Genomic DNA, 23,284 nt, shown 5'->3' on the forward strand with positions numbered 1-23,284 from the left:
ATGCATTTCTACGGTCATTTTCAACATTCTTCAAGAAAATGAATCATAGGGAGGTTAGGAAATTGGACCTTTTTCTGCTGGCCATGCCTATCCCAGAAATGATACAACTGTGAGTGAAGTTATTGTCTCTACATTTCTTCAAAGACAGATGTGAGAGTAGGCACAGGGTGGTCAATTAACCAAGGGCCCGTCACCCCTGTCCATGCATATTCCTAGGGAGTAGTGGTGGCAGTTTTAAACATTACAGCCCAGATGTGCAGAGAAAATACAGTTTATTTTCTCTGTAACCTATTGGATTTTCCTTAATACCTAGGGGAGGGGAGGCTTTAGTTCAACCTCATAAATCTAGTTTGATACAATAAATAGTCTATTAGGTCAAATGCTTAATCTCTTTCAGGTAAAAGGCTCAGTCTGCAGGTTCTGCCCCTGCCCAGCTCCTTTCCAAGAAGGCCCTGGATGAATGGATTCGTATTTTGTGTTGTCCTCTCCTTGCTTTGCTGAAGAGTAGCTGCTCTGGGCTGCTGTCTGGTGTTTCTGGGGAACCACCAGGTGTGACTGGTTCCATCCCTGAGCTTGTAGGCATCTGCAGGTAAAGTGTACAGCAGATCTAGCTTGTAGTCCCTCTCTCAGTTTAGTCCCATCCTACTATCCCTGAGTGATTTGGCCTTACCATGGGCCACACTGGTGCAGCGGGCCCCTCTAAGAGTCTAGTATGTTCTCCATCTGCATCTTGGCCTAGGCTATCCAACCCACAGCCTCTATCACACCGTCACGTGATGCCTTGCCTCAGGGACCTATAGTAGACGCACTGCCCACAATTCAGCTTTCTTCAGCATCTGTCAAGGGACCACAGGCATCCCTGAGTTCCTCATCTGCCTCCCTTGCTACCTTCTGCAAATGAGATATGCCATAGCCCTTCGCCATGACGGAAGTAGATGCCAGTGGGACAGAATTCTACAAAGCCGTTGTGGGCATGGAGGCGGAGGAAGAACACAAAAGCCTTGTGTTCTGTCTGCTCACTCTGCTTCTCTCTCCTCTTCTCTAAAATCTCTAGAGCTGGAGTGTGCAGATCTCTGGCTTTCCAAGTCCTTTACACCAGTGTTCTTCAAACCGATGCCAAGCCATGGACCATTACTGGGCCACAACAAGACATGCTCAGAAATCGAGAGTAAATTTTTTGATACACTTATAGCAATTTGACAGAGTAATTTTCATCTATTGAATCTAATAAAAAATGTAATGCTTTTATCTGTCTTTGCTTTTCTATTTGATTTTGCTCATAACTCATTTTTATTGACTCCCGTGAGTCCTCCTGGTGAATCGTCGAAACTGGGGGTGGTCTTAGGGGTCCCAAGACACTGTCTCTCCACAGAAGCAGGATTGTGAAATGCTTCCTGTCCGGTTCTGTCCATTAATCACACACCCAGAGCCCACAGGGTCAGGCAGGAACGTAAAAGTGTGCAACAGGCTAAGTAGGACTGGAGACAAATAGGCGGGTCTAAAGTAGGCAGCTGCCTCTCAGCTCCTGACCACCTGGCCAGTCGCAGGCAGAGCTGGGCAGTTAGTCTACAACCACCGATATCACCCTCTGGCTCTGCTCGGTGCCCCCAACCATAACACAGAACACCTTGGAGCAGGCTTTGGCCTTTTTCCAGAACCCAAGAGAAAGGCTTTACCTCCTCAGATACAATGAGGATTCTTTTAAATTAAAATATAAAATAAAATGAGGGGGCACTTGTCTCGACTTTGTGAAACCAGCAGGAAGGGCGGCACACAGCTCAATTTCAGAGGACCCAACGGCTGTGGGTCACTGCCCTTCTTGGATTTCTCTTCTGTAGCAAATCTTCTGACCTTCATAACATGGATTGTCAGCACTCAATCTCAGAATCGGCTTGTACTGAGTTGTGCTAAGGAGAGTAGATACGTGGGAGCATGGATCTTAAAGCTATGAAGCTGAGCAGGCAAATGTGTGAAAAGAGGAAAACTCGACGGTCACTACTTGCACAAAGGACTCTCACTTCTGGCTTACAAAGCTCGCCTTGGTTCTAGGTTGATAATAGTTAGCAGCCACAGGCAAGAAGATGGAGAGGAGTCAGTCACGACTCCAGGACTGTGGCCTGAAGGACTATAGGGGCTCCCTCATCTTATGAAGGAAAGTCCACACTTGACCCTGTGGCCCCAAACAGCACATCCCACTACCCAGTAATGCTGGCCCTCCTAAAAGTGCTGGAAAGACGAGGCCTGCAAAGCACAACATCTACCATCTGGGTGACAGCCCAGTCCCTCCAATGCAACCAATACCCCAGACATGTCCTCGCTCCCCTGTTTAGTGGAGTTTGTGAGGCTTTCACTGGCCTTGGTCTCCTCTTAACCCTCTGCCCACACCTTCCCCATCTCAGAGTCTTCTCTTCTCGCAGCCACCTCTCCCCACCAGATCCCTATGTTTCAAGTCCCAGCACTTGTCTATGCCTTCTCGCTCATGCCCACTTTCCTGGCTCCACCAAGCTGCTGTATGCACAAGATGCATGAGCCAACTCTAGCCTTGTCCCTTCCCTCACTCTTGTTCCAGTCCTACACTTCCAAATGCCTCTAAACCGCTCATTCTCAAAATGTGATCCCCACGCCAGCTGCATCAGCATTCGCGGGGTACTCGTTAGAGATGCAGATTCTCAGGCCCCCACCCCAAACCTACTGAATCAGAAACTCCAAAAACTCAGGTGGTAGTGCCAGCCATGTGTGTTTTAACAAGGCCTCTAGGTGATTCAGACTTAGGCTAACATTTGAGAACCACTGCACCACACACTCCCACTTGCTTAGTCCATGGCTGTCTCAATTCCCAAATAGAAGTAATTTTTTTTTCTAAATCCAGCTGATTTCCCTATTTCTCTTAGTTAATTCTACCTACATTTACCAGTAATACAAGATGAAACAGCACAACCTAAGTTCAAAATAGTGGGCATCCAAAACGCAACAGGTATTTTAAAAATTCATGATTGATTTGTGATCATAGAGCATGAAGATAATTCTCCACATGGCTATAGAGCAAAAACAGTGCCATGCAGCTTCAGAAAGAAAGAACAAAAATGTACTTACTCATGCAAAAATGTCCATCAGTCTACCTTCCTTTTGAGAGTACATGAAAATAAAGGAGACTCTAATAAAATATATAAACAATCTATTAATATGATTTTAAAATATATTATTGTATATTTTAATAAGTAGAAGGGACAGACGTTAACCACACAATATCAAACAATATTTTAGTTAAAGTATTTATTTAAAATGGTCACCATTGGCACCAACGCATTTTTCCTTGTGTTATTAACATTTGAGAAGTGCGTGATTTTTTAGCGTGCATTAAATCAGCCTGTAGAATAAGTCCCTGCCTACTTACTCCCTTTCACCTCGAAGGAGCTCTGTATTCATTAATTCTTCACTCAAATCCTTTGCAACATCAGATACCACATGTACTAAGCCCTAAGGCAAATTTTAAAAATGAGACAAAACCAAAATAAATTTCAAAAGAGCAAAGGGCTCAATTTACATTTTCAGTATTCTTCCAAACCATTGAAACTAGGGAATCTATTTAAAACTGATTTTCCTCTTTTTCTAGCTTTTCCTTGAGAAAAGAATCAAGGTAAAAAGTCAACAAAGAGTGGCCTAATAAATGAGCATATGAAAAGGTGATCAACATCATTAGCCATCAGAGAAGTGTGAATTAAAACAACTTCACACCGAGGATGGCTAAAATAAAAAAGACACACAATAAGTGTTGATGAAGATGTGGAGAAATTGGAACCCTCATACATTGCTGGTGGGATTGTAAACTGATGCAGTCACTTTGTAAACTGATGCAGTCACTTCTAGGCATGTATCCAAAAGAAATGAAAACATGTCCACTAAAAACTTGTACATGAATGTTCATAGCAATATTATTCATAATAGCAAAAAAGTAGAAACAATTCAAATGTCCATCAGCAGATGAATGGATAAACAAAACGTGGTATACACATACAACGGAATATTATTTGGCAATGAAAAGAATAAAGCACTGATCCATGCTACAATGTCTATAAACCTTGAAAACATTATGCTAAGCGAAAGAAGCTAGACATACAGGACCTCATATTGTATAATTCCATTTATATGAAATGTCCAGAATAGGCAAACCTATAGACCAAAAGTAGAAATATCTCTCTCCAGGTCATTGTAAAGATTTAATGAGAATATATCTGAAAATATGTGATTCACAGTAGGCACTCAACAAATGTTTATTGAGGCTAAATCACATCACAGAAAGTAGATTAGGGTTACTTAGGGTGAGGGAGGTAGGAGATTGGGAGGTGCCAGCTAACGGGAGGAAGGGGTTCGTGGAGGGGTGGTATTCTTTTCAGGGCCATAAAAATTCCTAAAATTGATTGTGGTGATGGTTGCACAACTCTATGAATATACTCAAAACCAATGAATTGTACAGTTTAAATAGGTGAATTGCATGGCACATGAATTACATCTTAATAAGATTGTTTTTTTTTAAATGGTCTAAACCTAGAAGAGAATTACAGACTCAGTTAACTAAAAAATGTTAGGTACCTCAAATGTGTGGCTTTTTCTGTCTCCTTTGCATTGTAAATTTCTCCCAAATGAAGATAAGAGATAGCTTTTTATTATCATTTTATAGTTTACAAGCATTTTTACAAATAAGGTCCTTTTGAGTCCTTACTATAATCTTAGAGGGAGATCATTATTCCCCTAATTTTATATTCCAGGAGGTGGTGGCTCTGAGTCTATGAGATTTACTCCTGCTCAGTCAGCTGGTCAAGGTAAATGTCAGTTCTTCTGCTCCTAAAGTCTGTGCCCTTTCTTCCACATGTGTAGCATCTCAATAGATAGTGTCAGGGTAATACGCAGAGATGGCACAGCTGACCCATCTCAGTCTGGAGAATGACCATGACTTGTTTTTTCTGGGAGCCGGACTAGCTACACTAATGCTACATTCAAGCGAGTATAATCTAACTGATCAATCAGTCATCAGAGGTCTTGTGGTACCATGGAAAAAACCTTCTACTCTTGAAGCCTTTGCTCTTTTGGAATGTATTTCAGTTTTGGCACATCTTTTTATTTGCCTCAGAACCTAGCGCATGTAGCAACTGATGTTGCAAAGGATTTAAATGAAGAATTAATGAATACATAGCTTCTTGGAGGTGAAAAGGAGTTAGTAGGCAGGGATTCATTATTCTACATGGAAGGGCCACAGAAAGTACCAGGGTATAGAGTAGAAAGACCCAAGTTGGCTTCAGTTTTTTCACCTGTAAAAGGAGAAAAAAAGAAATCTCTCTCTCTAGGTCACTGTAAAGATTTAATGAGAATATATCTGAAAATACGTGATTCACAGTAGACATTCAACAAATGTTCGTTGATGCTAAATCACACAGTCTAACACCTTGATCTCTCGTATGCAGACCAGTGGGTTCTTCTGAACATTCAGGATTCTAAGCCTTAGATCTCAAGAAGGATGATCAACAGCAAAAGGTGTTAATTAGATTTGCCACATCTGAAACAATGACTATCTAGTTTTAAGAATTCATTACAAATTTTATTGTGTTTAATATAACATTGTGTTCTCATGTACTTTCAGATTAATTTTTCAATATCTTAGTTTGCATGTGTGTGTGTTCATTCTAGAGACTCCCAAACCTAATTATATATCAGAATCACCCAAGGTGTGATGAAACCTACAGATTCCAATGCAGAGACTCGCAGTAGGTCTGGAGTAGTTGGAGAGTTTCCATTTTTACTAAACTCCCCACAGGACACCCCAGGCATCATTGAATCACTGGTAAAACCATTCATTGGACCCTTTCTGGGGAATTTTTTTCTCATGTGTGGACTACAAAATAGCACTTGTTCACCAAATAAGACACTGAACTATATTGCTATTTCAGAAGAGAACAAAGTGGAGGAGGGGAAACTTCTTTTCTTTTGCCTTACTAGAATTAAAAGGAAATTCTGTGAATATAAGAATCTCCTGAAGAGGGAACATTTTCTGTTCAATCTTGCCCATTTGAACTATCTTCATTTATCATTTCAAAGAGACTTTTCAATCAAAGGAAGCTGTATAATCCTTCCTACAAGTTGACAGCCTCCTTCTGATGAAAGTCATAATATAAGAAAAGTCAAGAGTCTTAGAGAAAAAAGAATTTGGGAAGAATTTGAAGGATCTCCTACTATTCAGCTATTTATTAAATGTTCCCAATATCTCTGATCACTTATGTATTCTGAACCACATTCTTGATCCATAACAATGACTTTCTTAGATCATAAAAAGACCATTTTTATTAGTTCAACAATTCACATTTATGTTTTCACTGAAGAGCATGTCCTCAAACCACAAACTGGATAATTTTGAGCAGATGCAGATTGTTGTCATTATTACAAGGCTTTCTAAAGTATACAAACATTTTTACAACTAGAAAAAATGTCATTGGACCACGGCACTCATTTAACATTAAAGCAGAAACAAAATAGTTTGGGGTATTTTGGAAAATTATTTCGAATCTTCTTTCTGAAGTCTTGCTGTGACCTCCATCTATATTCACCAAGCAACAACTTTTTTCCTTAAGTTTATTCCAACTACTTTCGAAACTGTGTTTGAGTCAGTGTCAAAACAAACTAAACCCAATATAAACAAGACACCTAAAATAAAGCCAATTAAAAGCAGCACAGAGATGGATTTTAGCAGACATCTACGCTTAGTGAATAGTGCAGTTTGAGCCCTGGGTAGCTCGATTTCTTTGCAGCCAAACCAAAAAGGAAAGCTTCATGGGTTTATGGTAGCCTCTAACAAACTGGAGCTAGAGTGCCATGTCTACCAGGCCAGTGACCCAGGAATCTTCAAATACTTGTTCATATTCTGCTAACACAATTTTACTTTTACTTTACATTCCTATTCAACCTTTTCTGTACCCTACAAAAAATATCATTAACAGTGTCCAGAAGCTGAGGGGATGGGGGAATGGGGGTATAATTTAACACATACAGAGTTTCTGTTTGGGATGATGAAAAAGTTCCGGAAATAGATAGTGCTGATAGTTGCACAACATTGTGAATGTACTAACAAGAGATTTTCACACATTGAGGTATATGGGGTAACTACTCGGGTTCAAAACTTATTTGGCTTGAACTAAAGAAGCCTGACTTGTGGCCTATCAAACATACATTGTACATCTGCTTTAACCATTAAAGTAAAGAAAGCATTCTCTTAAAATAAGAATGCATTTTCTCTTAAAATAAGAATGCATACTTCCCCTCCTACACCCTATTGGTAATGCCCACCCGGATTACTCCCTTTCCCAACATCAAGGTCATGTTGACCTGCTAATTTGCAACTAAATACCTCTTTGAAACTTTGAAAATGTATCCCAGGTGTTTTCAATGTATGTTCTTTGTTCTAAAAAGATATAAGACGGTACTGAAAACCATGCTTCTCTGGATGCTTTTTAAGGCCTTCCTGGGTTATAATCCTCACTCTGGCTCAAGTAAAACTCACCTTATTTCTCTATCCACACAAATTTAATCCATAATCAATCTATAAATCAAAATTGGGGTGAGTTTATTATGAACTAGATCTGAGGACTAGCCTGGGGCCTTCCTTCCCTAAGGAAGGAAGGGCATCAAAGATGTGGGGTGTACAGAGTGGTTATATACGGTCTTGGAACAAACAGCACACATCACATATGATAGAAATGTCCCTTTTACAATAGTCACAAGATTTCTTTGCTAGCACAGCAGATGGGTGAACACAGCAGGTGGGTGGTCAGCAGGTCAGTGGCTACAAGGTGAGCACAGCAGGTCAGTAATCAATCCTTAGTTTAGGATACTTATCCTAAAGGAAATGCCCATATGGGGGAACTTACATCCCTACGTTTAAGGGCATCATTCTTGTCTTTGGGACATAGTAAATATTTAAAGCAGATGTAAAGTGCATGCTCAACAGGCCACATCAGGCCCTTTTGGAAAAACAAGGTCAGGTGGAATTAGTTTTACACCAAATGGTCTCCTCATATACTCCAGTATATCCTATTGCTTTTCATTTATTTATCATCTCTTATCTATAGAACGGGTTACTGGTTATTTTGCCTGGAGAAGAGGCAGCTTGCAATGCAGCCCTTGAAACTGACAATGCCCAGCATGCAGATAAGCTTGGCTCCTCCCTTACGAATCGGTCAGAAAGTGCAAAAAAACAAAAAACCACATAAGGTTCTCCAAAGCTCTGCGGCGCTGGGGTCACAGATCCCCGCTCTGCGGGATGTGTGGGCAGGCGAGCCCCCCCGGGGCTGTGCACACCAGCTCTCCAGTGTGCGGAGTTTTCAAGCCCCGCAGCTGAGACTCAGCTGGCAGCTCAGGCAGCCGTCACCAGCTTTCAACTAACCAGCGCCTCCCTCAGCCCGCGTAAACCCGACGCACCAGCAACCGCCTCCAAAGATACTGCAAACGCTGGCTGCGCCAACAGAAACTCAGAGGCCCTTTTAATCTGGTTAAAGAGAAGGTCAACAGAAAGGGCAACAGTTCCCATCCCCTGAGGGAGAAGGCTCCAGGCGAGGTAGGAAAACGAAGGTGGCTCCCAGGCACTTGTAGCAGCCCCTGTTGCATGCTCAAACCCACTTCCAGACGATTCCCCAGAGAAACCCTGTGATGCGCTGTAGTCCTCTGGGGTGGGGGTGGGGGGTAGGAAGCAAAAGTCAGTTAAGCATCCCTGGAAGGGAAAAAATCAATACCCAATAAAGTACACCCCGAATCCACAGAGAGATCGGGAGGGGAGGGGACATCCACTCGCGTTTACTTGCGCTGCCCCTCACCTCTCTCGGCACGAACGATCCAGGACGCAAGCGCCCCGCCACACCCCGAAAATTCCTCCCTAACCAAAGTCGGAACAGAAGTAAGGCATCCTGGCGACGCCCGGGCGGCTGTCCTCCGGCCGCGCGGCGGGCAGCGCCCAGACGCCCCACCGGCTCTCCGGGGCCGGCGGGAGAGGGAGGAGGGTACCAGCCCGGAGGCGGGCGGCGGCCGCAGTCGGCGGAGTCGGGCGCAGGGTGCGGGCGGCGCTCGGGCGCGCTCCGACGCGGCGCCGGCTGCTGGGCGGGTGTCCTCTGCGCTCCCCGCGCGCGTCGCCGGCGGCGCCTCGCTGGAGCCGGAGTGCAGGGGGCTGACCCGGGAATGGGCGGGCGCTAGTGCCCTCGGCCGCTGCTCCTCTGTGTTATTGTGACCCAAACTATTTCCTGTTTGGAGGTTTGGGAGAAAGAAAGAAAATATCCAGGACGGAGTAGGGGGTGTTGGGCGGCGGCGAGCCAGAGAGCGGAGGCCTGGAGGGGACGAGGGTGGGCCGTGGCTGACACCTGCTTCCTGGAGACCCCGAGGGTGCCAGGCGTGCGAGCTCGGGGAAGGAGACGCAGCTTCTCGCAGCGCTACTTTGGGGTGTCGGGATGGTCGGAGGGGAGCGTCACACAGGCCACCCTGCGGTGGGGCAGGAGCTGCGGCCGCGGAGCCGCTTTGTCACCGAGGTGGCGCGCCCACTCCCCTGCCTCTTCCCTTCTCTGCAAAACCGCCGCTGAGCTTTCTTCCCGCCAAGGGCGAGCGGAATTCGCTGTGCTGCTCTCTTTACTCGAGCCAAGGTCTGCTTCGTGAACCTTTCTGGGGGTGTTGGCAGAGAAGGGGTCAGCTCTGTTACCCTTCAGAAGACCACGGGACGGATGGTTGTGGGCCATTGTGGGTGTTTGGAGGTCTTTGTTTTTGTTTGAGGGGAATGAGAAGCAGGTTGATGATTTTGGTGAAAAGTTAGCTCTTATGATCAGCTTCCGTTCCCCTTCACCCTTAGCCGAGATCACAGGGTCTGAGGCCCCAATCCGGAAATACTTGTTCCTCCCGCTGCGACAATAGGTGAGGGCGGGAGCGCTCACCCGAGAGGCTGCTTAGTCACCACGGGAATCCCTGCTCAGCCAGGAAGGCAGAATCTTCCCAGGGCCCAAGCCTGCACCTGGCAAGCAGGTACTCCTTCCTGGGAAGGTCATGGGAAGTTATTGTTTGTTGTTTTTGTGAGGAAGATCAGCGCGGAGCTAACATCCATGCCAATCCTCCTCTTTTTGCTGAGGAAGACTGGCCCTGGGCTAACATCTGTGCCCATCCTTCTCCACTTGATATGGGACGCTGACACAGCACGGCCTGACAAGCGGGCACAAGCGGGGCATCTGGCCGGCCGCCAGCAGTAGAGCGCGCGCACTTAACTGCTACGCCTCGGGGCCAGCCGAGGGAAGTTATTGTTTAATGGGTGCAAAGTTTCAATTTGGGATGATGAGAAGTTCTGGAAATGGATGGTGGTTTTGGCCTGAAGCAGCAGCCTCTTGGGGGAGGGTCCCTTGATTGGCTCTTTCTGCCTTCTCTGTCCCTCACCTCTTTCCCTAGGACTATGCTCCTCATAAAGCTGGTGTCTCAAGGCTCTGCTTCTTGAGAAACCCAGGCTAAGACATGTACAAACTGCATCTGAGGATAACTAAAGAGCTGATAAGGAAATTACTCTAGCCAATAAATAAGGAATGACAAAATTTGAATATCAGCAATTTCCAAAACCCCAATAAAATAATGGATCAAGACAATGGTCACCAATGGCCACTACATCACAGAAAGGATCACTAGACATTAAGTGCCATCTGATGGAAATACACGACACCACACTGAAGGGAAGGAAGGCTATCCTCTACCCACTCTGGGTCATTTCTGGCTGGGCTACAAATTAAATCGACATGAGACCGAATAGCAGGAGAAAATCACAAAGCTTTATAACATGTATACATGGGAGAGACCAGGAAAACTGAGTTTCTCGACAAACGGTGGAGCTTTTCACCTTAAATAGCATATTCAGGTAGACAAATGAGGATGTTGGGAGTGGGGGAGTCAGCTATGAAAGATTACCAGAAAGCACAGTAATCAAGAGTATGGAGATTTAAGTCCTTGCCTTCTGCAGTGATAAGAGTTTCTAGAGATAAGGTCATCCCACCTTCTTCCTGCTACAGAGAGGGAGATACCTTTATGAATGGAGATTTCCCTTAAACAGAACTTTGATAAGAATGGGCTCAGCAAAGACCCTCCCAGTCTATCACTTTTAGGCAGTTTGGGGGAAGGTCAAATGTCCTTCACAGAAAATAATCAAGGTAAAGAAACATATTTTGAGGTGGCCAATTCACAACACAAAGAGCAAACCTGACTCTGAACCAGCTTCTAGATCCAACTACTGGTTTATAAGAACTTCTGGAATAGAGGAATATGTTAAACAACCCTACTACCAGGTACCATCAACAAAATCCAGAATGTGAGAAACTTGAAAAGACAAATGACCCAGTTTCCTCAACAAGTAGCAAGGCGTTAAAAACGATGGGGGCAGAAACCTATAGATGAAAAGACTCAACTAGTATCTGTCCATGCAAAATAACCAATAACCGTTCTATAGATAAGAGAAATAAGGTGAATTTTACTTGAGCCAGAGTGAGAATTATAACTTGAGAAGGCCTTAGAAAGCATTCCGGAGAAGCATGGTTTGCAGCACAGTCATATCTTTCTAGAACAAAGAATATACGTTAAACATGCCCAGGATACATATTCATCAAAGTTTCAAAGAGGTATTTAGTTGCAAATTAGTAGATCAACATGACCCTGATGTCTGGAAAGGGACCAATCTGGGCGTTACCAATAGGGCATAGGAGGGGAAGTATGCATTCTTATCTTGAGAGTGCATTCTTTACTTTAATGGTTAAGCAGATGTACTACGTATGTTTGATAGGCCATAGGTCAGGCTTTTTAGTTCAAGCTGAATCAATTTTGAACCAGAATAATTACCCCATATACCTCAATATGTGAAACTCCTTTGTCATATCAATGAAATACAATGTGTAATTCTTGTTTGGGTCCTGATTCAAACCAACCACCCACTAAAAAATTATGAGATAATTGGGGAAATTTGATATTCCCTAAGTTAGGAAAAATTTAAAAATTTTTTAATCACATACCACTAATTTAATCTAGTATGTATACGGAGTTGATATGCTACTACATGTGTTTGGGTGACATATTCATTTTATGTATATATACATGTATGCATTCACGTGGTAAAACATCTGTGTAATTTCTTTCTGTATCTGAAATGGAATGAATATTTCAAGCAAGATTTGGATTTTGGATTTTCTTTGAATGTGTTCAGGTGGGAAGAGACTCTGGCAGGCATAGATGGTAACTGACATTATCTTTGTTTTTCTCACCTGCTCTTTTCATTTCGGGTACATGCTGTATGTATTCCTTTGTCTGTGCTTTCCTGTAATCAACAAAACAGCATTTTCAGTAACTAATAAACATTTTCACTCTGAAGACTAAAGATTTCAAAATCTGCTCAGAGAAATTAAAAGAGATGCGTCCATGGGCCACAGGGGTACTACTATGAAAAATGGGACAAGAACTCGGGATTCTGACTTGGAGCTCAACTGAGGTTGCCTCCCTGCTGCTGGCACACAGGCAGTCTCGTGGAAACCATCCCACCTCTCCAGAGACCAAGCCCTATTCTGCTGCCTCTCTTGACAGGAGCTCTTGTGTTCTGCGTCCTGAGGTTCTGAAATTGATACTGTGCTTCATGTGCACAGTGGCCAGACAGGATGGGGAAAGGGTCAAACCACAGTCTAAAGTGGGGCACTTGCCTTGATGAGACAGGTGTTTTCTTTATTGGCAATAGGTGCACCACAGAGCCCCAGAAAGAGCCTTGCCTTTTTTCCTGCCTTGACTTTGCTACTTGCTGCCTGTGTGAGATTTGCGTTTAACTTTTCTGAAACTCAACTTCCGTCTCCTCACCCTTTGACTCGACGACTCCATTTCTAGGTATCTCTGTCTTCTGCCCCCAATACTCACGCAAGTATTGAAAGAAATATATTCAAGAATGCTTATTTCTGTGTGTCTGGAAGAGCAACAAATTAAAAAGAATGGATGGATAAACAGTGGTATTTTGGTGACTTTCAGGGTGGTTTTCTGTATGGACTATTCAGAGATTTGCTTTGGTTCCAAGATGAATATTCAATTAATTAAAGTTATAAATCCCAAACCCTAGTTCTTCTTTAGGCTTTAACTACACATTTTGTTATTCTATTTTGTAAGTCTAGCTTTTTTTTCACTTACAAAATTTTATTGTGTAATATTTGATACGTACAAAATAATATAAGTAACATCTATATAAGCTTGGGAGCATATAATAAAATGAATACGTGAACCAACCACACAATCAATAGAACATTACCAGTGCTTTTGATGATGCCATGGGCTTCCAAATCCTAACCCCCACTTTTCTCCATTCATTTCAAGGTAATCACTATCCTAAATTATGCATTCATTTAAAAATTTTTTTTTACCAAAATATGTACATGTAAATGTACAAACAATATATTGTTTGGATTTGCTTGTTTTTGAGCTTTATAAAAATAGAATCACACTGTATGTAGTCTTCTGCAATCAGCTCTTTTCACTGCAAATCATATTTCTAAGATTAATTCAGGTTGTTGAGTATAGCTATATTTCATCCAATTTTATTGCTGTATAATATTCCATTTCCATGTTTGATTCTAAATTTTCCTTTTCATAAAAAGATGCCCACCCTCTAGGCAGATGATTAGTTTCTCAGTGAACTTTGAAGAAAAGATTTCAGGCCATTGCAAGATCAGAATTTGTAGATAAGATGATTCTTCTTTTCACTCACAAAAGAAGTACATATATCATCCCATGTCTTTGGGATTTTGCCCATATATGTTTGAAGTTGCATAGCTACCAGAAAATGCATCCAGGAAGAACGCACTAAACCTCATTTATACTTACACCAATCATACCATAATTTCAAGAAGGGGTAGCCTGTTACCCCACATCCCTAGATTACTAATTCTTCCTTCTACTCATAGATATCTGCACCTTCCACCCAGGTCAATCGCTTGACTGGATTTTACATTTCTTTGGCTCTTGTGATTTGTAAATATCTTTTCTTCCTAATGCTTAAGACCTTGGGACTTGATGAATCCTACGTCTTTTCATATACTTCTCATCTTAGAACCACACAACTCAAGCAAATATTAAAATGACAGCCATTGAAGGGGGTACCAATCATTGAATCTAGTGGAGAGTATATGGGTGTTCACTATACTAGTCTTTCCACTCTTTTGCAGGTTTGAAATTTTGAGGGGAGGGATTGAGCTGAATTGAATTCTGGATGTTTTGCTTGGCTTCGTCTGGTTGACAAAGCACATGGCATTGTCAAAAGCACTGGTAATGTTCTATCGATTAATTGTGTGGTGGGTTCATGTATTCGCTTTATTATATGCTCCCAAGCTTAATACATGTTACTTATGTTATTTGTCTGATGGATATTTCTGCCTACTGACTCTGAGGAAGGCCCTCTATCAGTTAAGAGCACTAAGCTAGTCTATAGGAACCAACACACAAAGTTGTCCAAGACATGTTGCTAAGGAAAAAGGCAAGTTGCAGAACAATATGTATGGTATGAACCTATTTACACAATAAATACACTCACATATATATACAAATGAATAGAAAAAGGGCTGGAAGAATGCTCAGCATCTCGGCAAGAGTGGTTAATTGGAAAGGTGAGTGGGAGAGGCTGTGATTTAGCTGGGTAGGGACATGGTGGTGAAGACAGACCTGCACTTTTTAGGTACTATTTTGAATTTAATTAAAAGTAAAAGTAAGGGGCTGGCCCCGTGGCATAGTGGTTAAGTTCAGCACGCTCTGCTTCAGTGGCCCGGGTTCTCGGGTTTGGATCCTGAGCACAGACCTACACCACTTGTCAGACATGCTGTGGCAGCGACCCACATATAAAGTAGAGGAAGATTGGCACAGATCTTAGCTCAAGGCTAATCTTCCTCAGCAAAAAAAAAAAAAAAAAAAAAAAAGTAAAATAAATGCATGGGGTAGACTAGAAGCTTTGCCAGGTATCTTCTGGCTGACACGTGCAGTGATCCTAATGGGATGAAGGACGTCTGTCTTGCTGGGACTTGACGTGAGAGGTCATGGTCATGGCGCCCTGGTTTTCTTCTTGAAGATTGAATGGAGCCAGCTGCAACTCTCAGAGACAGGCTGGCCACGAGTCACATGACTACTGAGTGCTCTTTCTACACTGCTTACCCTGGCCTTATCCCCAGTCACACCTGTCTGACCTGAGGGCAGGGCTGCTCCTGGGCCTGGAGAAATCCCAGGTCCCTCCTTCATGGGACCATGGCAGGCAGCAGCCCCACCTCCTCCCCAAGCAGAGGCAGGAATGGAGCACGTATAGCTACCAGTCACGGTGTTGAGAAGAAGGGCAAGAAGAGTAGCCAAAGACAATCCCTTCTCCATGATCAACAATCAATGGGTTAGATACGCTGATCCCTTTAACACACTTGATAGTCCACTCTACTTTGGCGTGATACCTTAAATCGTTCAATTTATAACTCTATTTAGAGCCAGGGGTTACCTCTAGATTCATTGTTTTAGTGGCCAAAGCTTTGGAAAGTTTTTCTAAGAATATATCAGTTCACATATGTGGCACACTGCCTGCTTTATGGCATTCAACCATGTTAGTTATTTGGACTTTGGCAAACAACTCATAGAGAAATAATACTTTGTGTTGATCAGTTGTTAGCAGTCCAAAGATCACTGTAGTTTTAGTTAAGCCTCGGGTGAATATTAATTTTAAACACACACGAAAAACCTACTTTCCCTGGAGCTGGGATTGCCTATAAATTTCCAGGGAGAAAGATGGAGATGGAAATAGATAGAGACATGGATAGAGATAAATTCATTGAACAACCTCTGTAGAAAACAGGGTATGATTACTTTTAGTGTCTAGTGTAAAAATCCTCTTTCTCATTATGATTTTCAAAAAGCTGTAAACAATAAAACAATAGTTCTGTAATAATTACAACTGGTATTTACATAGGCCAGTCATAGAAAGGAGAGGCTGAGATACAGATGAATTGCACCTGTGCTAATTACGCATTGGGTAATAGTGGGGGTATTAGGGACATGACCGAAATAAGGGGCTCACATTTTAATGAGTCTTTATTTGGCATAGTACGCCTGTGACACTAAACTGAGGTTGTATAAGCATGCTAATTGATTAAGGGATTGTTCCACTTAAATCAATAGTAACAGTTTAAAAACAGAGCAAAAAACAAGGCAGGCGAGGGTGTGCTGTAACTGCTTTGCCTGTTTCAAAAAACAATTTCATAAAACGTATCACAACTTGTAAAAAATGCCCAAATCATTCGACTCTGTAATTTTAGGCTGGCGCCCCTAACTTAAGACAATAGTACAAATGCAGAGAAAACTATATCCACAAAACTTTTCATCAACACATTATTCATAAGATCAAAATATTGAAAACAACAGAAATATCCAATACTTAGCGAAAAGTTAAGTAAATTAAGGCATATGCACTAAAAGAAACATTACATGGGCATATATATGTTAACCATGAAGAGTATCTAGCAATATTCATTCAGCCGACAAATATTAAGCCAGCTTTACTATATCATCTAAGCACAGGTGATACAATGATGAACAGAAAATGGAGGTTTTGCCCTCATGGAGCTTGTGGGTAATACTCACCATGTGATAGTCAGTGTAAATGACAGAACACAAAATTCACGTACTGTGAGTACCATGATTCGAAGATGAAATGCGTAGGCAAAAAGACAGGAACAAAATAAACCAAGATGTAAACCATCTTGTTTGTGTTTTTGTTTTATTTAGAGTAGTGACAGCCCAGATGATTTCCCCCCTTTTCATCATTTTATAGATTGTCTTCAGTATTTTTTTAATTTAAAATATTGTGAGATGTATGGAAACATCAAGAAATGCTATTAGCTGAAAAAGCAGAATAATAAGTAGTATGTATAGAATAGCTGCAGCTCTGCATCCAGATGAACAGGGATTGAAAACAGTTATGCAAAAGGAAAGCTATTATGGAAAGCAGTAGGATCTGAACTAACTCATTTTTCTTTTTCTTTTTTTTTTTGTGGCCCTGAGCTAACATCCATGCCAGTCCTCCTCTTTTTGCTGAGGAAGACTGGCCCTGGGCTAACATCCATGCCCATCTTCCTCCACTTTATGTGGGACACCGCCACAGCATGGTCTGCCAAGCGGTGCGTCAGCAAGCACCCGGGATCCGAACCAGCGAGCACCCGGGATCTGAACCCGGGAGGCCAGCAGCGGAGCGTGCACGCTTAACTGCTACACCACCGGGCGGGCCCCTCATTTTTCTTAACAAATGCATATTAATGCTATTGGTTTAAAGTCTTGTAATAATGTTTCCTTTAAAAAAAAGACTTAGAACTGTCTCTTCCTCTGCCCGAGCAAGAACTCTAGAGAAAGGCACGTGGTAGGAGGAAGCATGGGCGTTGGAGTCCCACAGACGTGGGCATACATCCCAGTGTGGTCACTGTTTAGTTGTGTGACTGAGGTAAGCTCACTGGACCTACTTGAACTAGTTTTCCCTTTTAAAAATTAGGATAATATTACCTGCCTCATAGATTGTTGTTAGTGTTAGAAATTGTATATCTATGTATGCAGAGAAAAAACTCTAGAAGGATATTGTATCAGGATTATGACCAGCTACGGATAACAGAATCTCAACGACAGTGGCCAAATAAGATAGGCCTTTATTTTTTTTCACATCACAAAATATCGGGAGGCGGACGGTACAGTTTTGGTACAGCAATTCTAAGATTAAAACAGGGGACAAGGCTTGTCCAATCTTTCTGCTCTGGCATCTTTGCCTGTGGTTTTGGTCCTCATAGGTCCAAGATGGTTCCTCCACCTTCAGGCATCTGATGCATAGTGTAGGCAAAAGCCCAGGCCAGCTGAGTCTACCTATAAGATTTCCTATAAGCTTTTCTGCTTACGTTACATTACTCAAAGTTGGGTCCTAAGTCTATTCCTAGTTACACACTCACATATACCCACACACACACTCTAGCCTCTAAACTCTGCAGATCAAGCTTACATTTGGCACAGTGACACATAATATGTGCTCAATAATATGTATTGAATTGAAAAATTGAACTATCTCCTCATCAAGGTATGATTTCCTATGTGAATAATAAGTCAAAAGTAAAATATTAATTTCTTGACTTGATATGACCAAGCACTCCTGTCAAGAAAGTTCTATATGCTCCTTCACTAGCAAACACCCACAGTGAGGAAAAAACAAGAAGTCGTTTACCTAGCCCCCACCATGTAGTCCAGGTTGCTTTGCCTCACACTTGCTAGTCTGAAATCCAGGAGACGGAAACCAGAGGCAGTCCAGTACGTGTCCTATTAGGAGAGCATGAGCCGTACTCTCTGTCAGGAATGGGGCAGCCACAGGTGCCATGTTAACCTTCCAAGAGAAGAAATACGTCCTGAGTGCGGGTCTGGCAACTGTTAGGCAGCCGTGTCTTTGAGAAATTGTATAAAGAACTGAAGAGTCACTAAAATGAGAAGCTGAGTTATTTATCCTTACCTATGGTTCCCAAAGCAACAAGACAACAACCCCCTTAGGATCCTGGGTAATAAGATCCTTCAAATTTACTCAGGAGATAATCAATTGTCTGTGGCCTGCATCTGCCTTGCTGGAAATGATTCATAGGGTTTCTGCCTTTTGGTGAGCCAGACAAAAACATCCCACAAATGCATATTAGTTCTTACTTGTGTGTTTTCAGGTTCCACTGATACATACTAAATACCCCCCAACAAAGGACCTCCTATTGCAGACACATCCACTGTGTGTGGAAGGATGTGATGTTGAGCAATTCATTCCTGCCCAGATCCAGATTCTTGATTCACAGCATTGTAGCCATTCATGAGGCTGGATCAAGTAATTGCTTGCTTTTGGGAATTACACAGAGGAGGGTTACAGAGGTCCACAAGCCCTTAGCTGCAATTCTGAAATTTCAGAGTTTTGTCTGTGAAACCAAAAATTTGGTGATTAAACTAATTTGGCAGCAAAAGCTAGCCTGAACTGATGACATAAGTCTATTTTATGTCATAGCTATTTTAAGTCTATTTATGATCTTTATTTATTCTACTTGGTATAAATAATCATACATTTCACTGGGGACATATCCATGTGGTTAATTCCGGGGTGCCACCCCAGACTCTGCTGGAACTATTATATAACGCTATACAGTATACACCATATTTCTGAAGAACTCTGAATTCCAAAACATACAGCCCAAGAGTTTCAGATAAAGGATTGTGGTCCTGTAAAATTAAACCTCAAAGAGATGAGCAGTTATTGATGAGTTATTTAGCATGTCAAATTGTACTTGTAGCACCTTTTGAACTGTAGAGTCTCTGTTTTCCCTTACCAAAAATACAATATATCTAACCCTAACTATTGCATCCTGTATCAGCCTAGTAGAAAAAGTTTGCAAACTCACTATACACACCCCAAAATTCTTACCCTACGAATTTGTACTGGCTCTGCCTATATTTACAAGAGGGCCCCCTCTCCTTATAGGCAAAACTACTCCATTCCTCTTACTGCTTTTTTTTTTCTTTTTTGGTAAGGGAGATGGGCCATGATCTAATATCCGTTGCCAATCTTCCTCTTTTCACTGAGGAAGATTGTCCCTGAGCTAACATCTGTGCCCATCTTCCTCTGTTTTATGTATGGGAGGCTGCCACAGCATGGATTGATGAGGGGTGCGTAGGTCCGCACCCAAGATCCGAACCTGTGAACCCCGGGGCCTCTGGTGGGCGAACTTAACCACTATGCCACAGGGCCGGCCCCTCGTCTTGCTACTTTTTGTAGCAGTGAGAAAACAAGCATCTACTGAGGGCAAACCTACTCAAGTTTCTCTGCAAGTTTCCAAGGAAAGCCAACTAGAAGAGCAACTAAAAGGAGAACAATATGTTCAATTTGTTTTGTGTATCCCTTAGTTTCCTTTTCATGGCTGTGGGGTAGGGTTTGGTTTTGTGACTTCTGTATGGTCTTACCACAGCAAGTTCATCTTTCAAATAGCCAGGTGAGTCAGAAATCATGATTTGGATCTTGCATTGAACAGGAATCAGGTACAGAATGCAGAACACATGAAGTTTTCATGGATAACAAAATTATTAGATTGGATGAGTGGATTAAGGTCTAAAGGTATCTCTGTTGACCAAGTAGAGGAGATATAGGCATTTCCCTGTTGTCCTCTGTACCCAGAAAAATGGAATGTACTCAATAATCTATGACTAACTGCTCCTGTCACAGGCAAAACATGTGCCAACAGGCTAAAGGACATTTTAAAGTAAACTCGTAACTCCTTGCTCATATCTGTTGGAAGAATGTCCTATGACTTAAGAGGGAAACTCAGTAGATTTCACAGCCTCATAAATTTGCATTCACCACCACCACGTGCTCTTTGATGCAGGATCCCAGGACAGATATGAAAATCTCCATGATTAAAGATCTTGTGCTTAGCACTGATTGTCTGTCTCTTTATGGATCTGGCTTGGCCTCTCTACTAAATGAATTACTTCTTGGAGAAAAATGACTCCCAAATCTGTTCTCCTTTGTGCTTTGGGGGTGGGGTTTCAGTTACACCAAACCTTATTGTATCAACTCTCACCTGGACTATTGCGATAGTCTTACTGTTTCCAGGGCCTGAAACATGCTTCCCTGAGCTCAAAGCCTGTTCTCACTCTTCATTCTGGCTTCTGCTCAGAGGTTACTGTGTTAGAGAAGCCTTCAACTACTGTTTCACAAAGAGCTCCACCCGAGAAAGTTCTGGAGATGGATGGTGGTGATGGTTGTAGAAGAACGTGAATGTACTTAATGCCACTGTACACTTAAAAATGGTTAACGTGGTAAATTTTATGTTACATACATTTTACCACAATAAAAAAAAGAAAGAAAAAGAGCCCCACCCAGCACGCTCCATCCTTCTCATCTGCTTCATTTTTCTTAGCGCTTGTCAACACCCAGCATTGTAGATTCGTATGTCTACGGTCTATAGTTTCCCAGATGAAATGGAGCTCCAGGAGACCAGGTGATTCATCTGTTTTCTTCACTTGTCTATTTGCAGTGCCTAGCACATTGTCGATACTCCTAAAGATTTTCTGAAGGAATGAATGAAAACAAGCAAGAAAGCTGGGTCTGAAACTAGTATTCCCACCTCTAGTTTCTCTCCTTTAATCCAATCCATCCGAAACACTGCCCCTAGAGTTATCTGGGTTATAAGAAGTGCCAACCACAGAACGTTACATAGATCAACTGTAAGAAATAACTTCCTAATTTCACTGCAGGCCAGAGTCTCATACAAGACTTAATAAAGATATTAGGTCATAAGCAAACCAACACCATGAAGAACAACAAAAAATTCCCCAAGCTAGCTGTATTTTTTTACCAACTGTGGTTGAAGGTCCAAATTTAATAGATGGCATGACATCTTAATTTCTTTGAATGTAACAGTTCCAGTACAGTAATTAATAAAGCCATGTCATCTATAAGCTTGTCCCCTCCTTCCCCCAAATCACTGCAGGGAACACGGATACAGGATACAGGAGATAATCCAACTCCTTATCTCCTGATTCATGTCCTCTACAACTTAGCCCCTCTCCACCCAGCACTCCTCACTCTCCACCAACAGCAGGCTTTTCTACCCACTATCTGGATCCTCATTCTTCCCTGCTCACCTCTGCTCAAATCTTTCCCCTATCTAGAATGACCTCCTTCCCCCTCCAGCTGACCCCCTTCATGGAGCGCGTTTACCCTCCTCGTCTCTCCACTTGCCACAATTGTACTCATCCTTCAAGGTCTTCTTCTCTAGTCTTCCCCTAAATCAAAAGCAATTGCTAATTTCCTTGCGCTCTTACGGTATTGTATTTCAAGCCTCTCTTACACCGCTATTTTGGGTTTTGGATCAAAGTCACGTATGCCTCTACCTCTCCTCCCGACCAGACTGTAAACTTTGAGGGGAATGTGGCAGTGAACACAACAGGTGCTCAAAGCAAATTTGTCAGAATGACTTCTTGTCACGTGTGCCTCCAGGACATTACACTCCACATCTAGACCCTCTATCAAGGCTCTTGTTTCTCAGCTTTAGGTGTGGGTGCTGGTGGCTGTGCCAGAACACCATAGGGCCAAGTGTGACTTCATGGCCGCTGCCCATGGGCAGAAGGAAGGGACAGCCCTGTCTGTGTTCACCTGATTGAGCCCTGAGGCCTGCAGGCAGGGAATCGGCAGGGTGGATGTTATTGTCTGTCATCACAGGAAAAAGAGGTCTTCTGATAAGTGGATCCTGAAACTAGGGAAGACAGAGCTTTGTGAGTGTTTGGCTTTTGAGTCAGTGCAGAGAGAGAAATCAGTGTTGACCCGAAGGAAAGCCCATTGTCTGGTCCATGTCACCATGGACATCTGTCCCTCATAGGAGAGGGAAGATTAGATGGAGATAAAGTCAAGACTCAATGTGCAAGCTGCAATTTCTCATGCGCAAAACTTGGCTGATCTCTGGATTATGAAGGAGCAACCAAGAGAATATACATTTTTTTAAAAATTTGTTTATATTACTTGAAAATTATCATAGCAAAAACAACAACAACAAAAAAGCAAAAATGAAGCAAAACCCAACAACTGTCCCAAATAAATACACTTCTGTTGCTGTAATGACAGCTCAACTTCTTCTTTCCTAAAACTTACCGGATGTCCTATTCATTTTTCTCTTCTCCAGCACTCCCGATAGAACCACACCAACCCTTAGCAGGAAGAAATGCAGGAAACAGCGGGTATGGTGACAAATCAATGACCAAGAGGCCTGGATTTTTGTCCTAGCTTTGCCTCTGACTAGTAGTTTGACCTCAGTTCACCTCTATGGGCCTCAATGTTCTTGTCTATAAAATGAGAGAGTTGGACTAGAGCGGCATAAAACACCAGTTCTAACAGATGTAATAGGTGTTCCCAAACAGGGTTCTGAATCCAGGCGTCTGGTCTAGATAGCTTTCTGTGCTGCAGGACTTCCCAGATGTGCGCACTGTGACTTTTCAAGAGGGAGAGAGGGAGGGCTGCGTGTCCCAGATTTCCTTGGCCACAGATTTCTTTTATTCCCATAAAATCCAGGGGACTCTCTTGGGAAGATGCTGAAGTGGACAATCTCTAAATTTCTTTTCAGAGCTTACTTTCCTCTTCCCACATCTGTCCTCAGTGAGACTTCTCTGGCTGTGTTCCACCTTGTTTCACACATGTCCCATCAGC

General features: G+C 42.6%; 1 protein-coding gene across 1 annotated transcript in view; it reads right to left on the reverse strand.

Annotated features, from left to right (window-relative positions):
* Window positions 1–7,933: 7,933 nt before the first annotated feature.
* The window catches only part of LOC147914430 (uncharacterized), a 49,560-nt gene continuing 34,209 nt past the window's right edge, over window positions 7,934–23,284 (reverse strand). The window contains exons 5-7 of the mRNA XM_087444235.1: window positions 12,303–12,355; window positions 8,856–9,544; window positions 7,934–8,706 (exon numbers count right to left, since the gene is read on the reverse strand). Of these exons, the coding sequence (XP_087300361.1) occupies window positions 8,420–8,706; window positions 8,856–9,544; window positions 12,303–12,355 (1,029 nt within the window). The 3' untranslated portion in view covers window positions 7,934–8,419. The remainder of the gene's footprint in view (window positions 8,707–8,855; window positions 9,545–12,302; window positions 12,356–23,284) is intronic.

The sequence above is a fragment of the Ceratotherium simum genome, chromosome 20 (assembly GCF_057802395.1).
Source record: "Ceratotherium simum simum isolate JZ-2026a chromosome 20, ASM5780239v1, whole genome shotgun sequence".
In the NCBI taxonomy this organism is placed as follows: Eukaryota; Metazoa; Chordata; class Mammalia; order Perissodactyla; family Rhinocerotidae; genus Ceratotherium; species Ceratotherium simum.